We start from the raw sequence: 6,687 nt of genomic DNA, 5'->3' as shown, positions 1-6,687 counted from the left end.
GTTGGTAGCTACAACACAAAAAGATTGTCTGGGTAAAATCCTTTCATATTTATTTTGAAAAGAAGCGTTATTATGGAATTATGGTGCTTTCCACGCGGAAACTCCGGCCCGTTGCTAAGGTTGTGTTGGTGGTGCGGAGGCTGCAGAGGGAGCTAACGGTTCGAGGTGGACAAAGTCATCTTTGTGGTGGGGGATTTGTGTTCCTGTGCATTCCACGAGAGAGGCCATGTCACATCTCGGCTACAATGGGGAAGAAGAGACCTTCTTTTGAGAAGGGATAATACTGTGGTATTGTAGGGCAAGGAAAAAAGAAATGAGCAAGATCAGCACAGTTACAGAACATCTGTCCGGACCTTCCAAAAATCGTAATAGAAAGAAATAGGCTCATGGCCACAGAAAGGGAGAATGCCCTAATACCTGCACCAGTTCTGGGCTGAAGTTTAGCTGAACCCAGCTGAGCTCATATGCACTAGGTACCACCTTGCAAACCATCACTGTAGGGAAGGGATTTGTCGCAGATACCATCGTGGGGGAGTACGCTGCAGGGCAGCAGTGCAGCCCTCCTGGTGGCTTGTGCCCCTCCCCACCCGTGGGTCCCCCACGCCACCTCCGCTTAGAGCAAGCTCGAGGCCCCTGTCGAACTCGTTCCTCTGTAGTCATTTTTCACTTGGATCACAGCCAGCGTGTCGCTAACAGAGCTGAGGGAAGCAGCAAACTGCAGTATGGGAACCCAGAGAAAGGGATACAGGGAGAGCCCTCAAGGTAGGAACAGTGACTCTCTAAAAACCCTAGTGCCAGCTTTCAAGAAACACGTGGCAGTGGAAGTTGAGTCAAAGGTGTTATTAGCGAGCGCTCTCCTTTCACAGTCGATCTCACACAACTGGAACCAAAACGTTTCCCGTTTCTTTGCTGGGTCCCGTCTCCCTGCCTTTGCGTGGACTGCCATGCGTCAGTACAGCCTGCTTATCCAGAAACGGACCCCATGCTGTCTGTTGTAACAAGTCTTTGTTGTAGACTGGGAGAACCCTCAGTATGCTGCCTGACACTATAGACCCTAGCTCCGTAGCTGCGAGGGTGCGGTTCTGTAACAGACAGAAGAGTGCTATTTCACTCCCACTGATTTCTGTTGCGAACTTTGGTTTCAGGCTAGTGGAAGCAAGACTGGGAGATGCGTGACGGATTCTAGTGCAGCCTGGGCAAAGATTCAGGGAAGTGCGCAGAGCTGCAGATGTCAGCCTTCCAGGCATCCAGCCCATTCACCCGTCTGCTGGTTGGAGCAGACGAGTTTGGAACCAAACTTGCAGGAGAATCAAGTGATCTCGCTGTCTGCGGAAGCCTGAAAATCCTCGCGTTTCTTTCCTCGAGTCTAACTAGTCCCTTGCTCTTTATGCAGATCCGAGAAGGAAGTATCACGTGAGGCTGCTGGCATACAACAGTATGGAAGAAGGCTACCAGGCAGACCAAACAGTCAGCACTCCGGGATGTGTCTGTAAGTGTTGTAGCTGCGTGAGGAATTTACTGAGCGGAGCTGTTTCAAGGTCCCAGCAGCTCTGTGCTTTATCATATAAATAATCAATTAATTCCATGTAAAACAGAACCAGACAGATTATATCTGTGACAAACACTATCCTAGTCATCCTGCAACGGGGACAGTTTCCTGTGCTCATGAACTGCAGCCGACGATACAGGATAGCTACCGAGGACATTTTCCTCCCCCGCTGGATTGTCTGCACCATCTAACCAGTGATGTGCCGTGTACCTTATGAGAGAGTTCTCTCTCTCCCTTGTCCCTGTTCCTAGTTTTGTCTTTGTTTTTGACCAAACGAGTGGGACTACAGAAATAGCATGTGGTGTGTATTGGGTTAGGAGGGATCTTTAATGGCTTGAACCAGATTCAAGCTCTGAAAACCAGGTAGGGCTGGGTAGGGCCAGATCTGAATCTCAACCTGTGGGCTCATCCCTATCTCTTGATCTTACTGGTGTCTGTATACAGTTCATTAACTCACGCTCTTTTTTTTTAGCTGTCCGTGATCGCATGGTGCCACCGCCACCCCCGCCTCACCACCTCTATGCCAAAGCCAACACTTCCTCCTCCATCTACCTTCACTGGGGAAAGCCTGCCTTCACATCCGCACAAGTCGTCAACTACACGATCCGCTGCAACCCAGTGGGGCTGCAGAACGCTTCGCTGGTTCTCTACCTTCAGACGTAAGTGCAGCGCTACGAATGAGTCTCGGTGTCCCGTTTCCGGATCCTTCCCCCTCAGTTTCTCCTCTTCCTGCCCTCTCTTAGTCAACCTTTTACTGTAACAACATTGGTCTTCCTTAGAGGACTCTGTGCTTCGTCCAGTGGCTGCCAGTTCTGTTTCTTGGGTTATTTAAGATGTGTTTGTAGAACAGCTTAATTGGCTACCTGTGATCCTTGTGTGGGATCCCTGGACAAGCTCCTGAATTGTTAATGGCTTCTTAGCTGTCTTCAGTTGAATTTGATTTCAAACTCTCTTCAAGCAAACAAGAGATCACCTGTTTCACAGGTCGCTTGCCTGGGCGAAGATGGGACACGTGGTCCAGTGTCAGATTTTAAGACTGGAAACAACAATTTTGGAGTTTTGTGGGTTGAGCACGTTATTGTGGGAATACCACATTGCTGAGTGCGTGGCACCCTGCCAGGAGAAAGCTGAGTTGGAACCGCAGCTTGCTTTTCAGAGAAGCAGTGCGTGAGCCACAGAATGGCAGAGCGGGGAAGAAATTCTGCCTGGGCTTGGTGTTCAGCTCTCTGCCCAGGTGGTGTGGGAGCAGGAGACTTTGCTCCATGGCGCCGGCCGGCGTCGTGGTGCTGTTGAGGGAATCCATACGCGTGTAGGATACGTGGGTTTACTCAAACCTTCTAAGTAAGAAAAATGCTGTCTTAGAAGTTAGTTTCCATCCTAATATGGAGCGGTTTCTCTTCAAAGAACACATCCCCTGCTGTCTAACTCCTGACTCGACAATTAGACACAATACAACCACCATGTAAACTTCTTAGTGTGCAGTAAGGAGCATAGCCACAAATGCTGCTTTTTGTGATAGCATGGAGCTATTGCAAATATTGGTGGCTGCTTTTGCAGCATGGAAGGTGAAAATACTAAATGACATTTAATGAAGCAATATGTGTAGAAGAACACCATTTTAAACTGAGACTTAATCTCAGCTTGCTATTATCACCTGGAATTACTGGTGTACGTTAAACCTTTCTCCCGATGCCAGAATCAAAATAAAGCAGAATGTCTACACTTGACTTTATAATCAAATGGTAAATTGCAATAGTACAATTAATATAATCAATTTTCCAGTTAATAGATTACCAAATACGGCTGCAAGATGAGTAGGGAACATTCCTATTCTAGAGAGATCCTCTGAACATGAGGTGGTAGAGGCCATAAGTGGAAGGGAAGTTGCACACATAGCCTATGTCTTTTCTGTGAACTGAGAAGCAGATCCAGGGAAAGCTGGTGGAGCCAGCAGCATGTGCCTTTTCAGATGTGGTGCTGCTGTGGTTTAAGGTTTACTCCAGCTTGAAGCAGTGTTCTATGGACGAATGTGGAAGGAGCTGAGTTTGGGATACCTACTGGTGATCTGGGTAATAATATTCTTGGACTTGCTTGTGCATCAGCTGTCCAAACACCTTTATGAAAATGAGCTCAGGTCAACTGACAGCAGACATAATATCCTTCAGAGAGCTCCAGGGTTAGTACAGTTCCATTTTCAGATAGACAGCGCAGGTAGACCACAAGCCTGGACTTGAAATGACAGTGAACATCTACTCACGGTGACTAAGCGATATCGTTTGAGTTTGGGATCTTCAGGTCAACTGCTGCTGTTCAATTTATTTTATCCCTTCCTCTGTACAGGTCAGAGACTCACATGTTAGTTCAAGGTCTTGAGCCAAAAACCATGTATGAATTTGCAGTTCGGCTGCATGTGGACCAGCTCTCCAGCCCCTGGAGCCCAGTGGTCTACCATACTACCCTTCCAGAAGGTAAGGCACGAGGAGAGGTCCACGTGGTTCTAAACAGACAGCTCAGTAAACCAAATGGCCTAAAAAAATACTTATTAATGTTGCGGTGTCTGTAGGAGGGAGAAATACTCTCCTCTGAGATAGAGATATGCTCTTCTCGCTGAGAGAGAGAAAAATGCTGTCAGGAAAATCCATGTTTTGGAACTGTAAAATTCGTTTTCATAAGTTTTAGAAACAGTAAGAACATTACACATCTACCGCCCTAGCTGCTGGTTTGCTTTTCCATCAGCTTGCTCAGTGAAAATTACAAACCTCAGCTTCATGTTCTCAGCACTGCAGTGTTTGGGATGTGCCTCTTCACAGGGTAATGATGTGGGGCTTTGTCTGTAGCTGTTTCCTTCTGGAGCTGAAGGAAAAATCTGAAATTTGCTTTTACAAGATCTGGGCTCTTGACCAGCTCAGGGTTAACAGGAGAGTTTCTCTTGAGAAGCAACAAGTATGTGTTTGCTTATGTGTTGTTTATCTGGGATGTAGCAGTAGCCGTTAGGTCTGCACAGCGGTTTGGTTCTGAGCAATTTAATTGCATGTAAATTAGGTTAGCCTAATAGCATTGTGTTACTGTTCTCCCAGCACCATCTGGCCCTCCAGTAGGAGTGAAGGTGACTTTGATTGAGGATGATACGGCTTTGGTTTCTTGGAAGCCACCTGATGGTCCTGAAACAGTTGTTACGCGGTATACTATCCTCTACGCGTCCAGGAAGTCTTGGATTGCTGGGGAATGGCAAGTGTTGCACAGAGAAGGTAAACTAAAGTCCTGAACCTATGAGCTGGACAGACAGTGATGCTACTTACATGCTGCTTTGTTATTTTCAGCTTCCTTGGACTGCAGTAAGAAAGAGATTCATACAAGTGTTCACATAAAAGTTAAATTTAGTTTAGAATTATTCCCATGGCTGTGATGAAAATGTATTAAAACCCAATTAATGCTCAGAAGGTGAGGAGGGAGGGGCTGTCTGTGTGACGCTGGAGCTCAGTGTGTGCACATGAACCAAAACCTCTCATAATTCCAATTGCATAGTTCTGTTGCAGCCCTGATTGTGTGGTTTCCTTTCGTAAATGCACTCTTTCACATCTGAAGCCTTACATGCCTTGCTCTCTGAAAGTAAATTTATAAATGGGGCTGGGCGGGTTTCTATGTTTCTTTCCATCACTGCCAATCCAGTTAGCTCAGTTTGCTTAATGAACCTTCCCCGGCTCCCAGTAAATTGCTCTGGGAATGCAATTTATTCTGCTGCTGAGCCCCAGCTAGCTAATCTAACAGTAACTCAGGTATGGCGATAGGAACTGCAGTCACATCTTTGTGATTAGATGGAAACTAAATTTTTATAGACACTTTCCAGAATAATACTGCGATTTGAAGAGCTGTATCAAGGAGTGATTTCTACCATAGCCAGAAAGAAAGAAAAAGGCATTTCCTGTTTGGTTGGTAGAACAGATGGAGACCGTTCAGAATAGATCACGTTCTAATACTGTATTGAACCAGAGAGGGAACATTTTCATGTGCTCCCATACAGAAAGTGTTGGAGGGAATGAGCACATGAGAGCTATAAATGTCAGTGTATTTCTCTGTCCATCAATGTTAGTCACTCATTTTGTCTCATGACAGATATGTCGGGGTTCAAGGCATGGCACGGAGTTTGGGCATCTAGCCGTGCTAGGACAATCTGTAATGCTCTTAGCTGAAGTACGGGGGAAAGGCCCCTGAAAAAAATGAGTACACAGCGGTGAAATTGGGCAAACACTCTGATAGTCCCATGACAGCCCTTTCATAGGTAATTTGAGGTGGTACCAGGGTTTGGATTTTTATTGCATTTGTTCTGATAAAATCAGCTAGCCCTACGGAATAATAGCATTGCTTTGTCTTGAAGCTAAACTACTTCTGCAGAAGATTTGTGAAATCTTAACCCCATTCCGTTCCCATACCTCCAAAGACACACCCCCCCAAACAAAAAATTAAAAGAAACCACCAAAACAAACCCAAAAACCCAGCAACCAACCCCACCACCTAGCCAAGTCCTAGCCTGGCCTTTAGTATGTGCATGACAATTTCTACCAATCCACCAAAGTAAAAAAAAACCCAAACCCTGTAATTTGGCGGAGCTTGTGTTAGCCATGTCAGAGTCAGAAAATACAGCTGCAGCTTGTTGCTGCTCCATGACGTGAGTTATCTTCCACTCACCTCCCCCCTTTTCCCCGGTTCTCTTCAGCTGGATCAGAAGTTACAGCCGTTACGCACTTGGTGTGCAGTAAATCAGTACAAAGTGCTCGCTCGCTTTGGCGACGCAGCAGATTTGAAAGGAGCTGGTGGGAAAGAGCCTGTAATATTGAAACACGACCTTTCGCCCTTGCTGGTGCTAAATATTACAGCTCCTTTGGCTACAGATACCTCCCGTCTTACTTCAAATGCTTTCAGCTAATGGCTGCCTTTTATGGAAGAGCTGAAATAGCTTTTGAAGTAGCTTCCCTTTTGCCAAATGTATAATCTTTTCTGTCGACGCAACAACCTCATATTTTATACACTCCCGTGATACTATAAATTCTGACTTCTGAAACCAGTTTGAAAAGTTGAAATTTAGAGTGAAGTCTGAGAAAGTGAAAGGAATATGTGAAAGAGAACAAGGGGTAGATGTG

The 6,687-nt window shown here is 45.9% G+C and overlaps 1 protein-coding gene across 1 annotated transcript in view; it reads left to right on the top strand.

The window, feature by feature from the left end:
• Positions 1-1,393: 1,393 nt before the first annotated feature.
• The window catches only part of LOC104512380 (protogenin-like), a gene marked incomplete at both ends in the record, with an annotated part of 11,111 nt that continues 5,817 nt past the window's right edge, over positions 1,394-6,687 (top strand). The window contains 4 exons of the mRNA XM_010155329.1: positions 1,394-1,489; positions 2,022-2,208; positions 3,890-4,017; positions 4,627-4,797. Coding sequence (XP_010153631.1) covers positions 1,394-1,489; positions 2,022-2,208; positions 3,890-4,017; positions 4,627-4,797 — 582 coding nt within the window. The remainder of the gene's footprint in view (positions 1,490-2,021; positions 2,209-3,889; positions 4,018-4,626; positions 4,798-6,687) is intronic.

Source organism: Eurypyga helias, unplaced genomic scaffold (assembly GCF_000690775.1).
Source record: "Eurypyga helias isolate BGI_N326 unplaced genomic scaffold, ASM69077v1 scaffold17967, whole genome shotgun sequence".
Taxonomy (NCBI): domain Eukaryota; kingdom Metazoa; phylum Chordata; class Aves; order Eurypygiformes; family Eurypygidae; genus Eurypyga; species Eurypyga helias.
The sequence above is the reverse complement of the archived record's forward strand: the minus strand, read 5'-3'. Positions and strand labels throughout refer to the sequence as shown.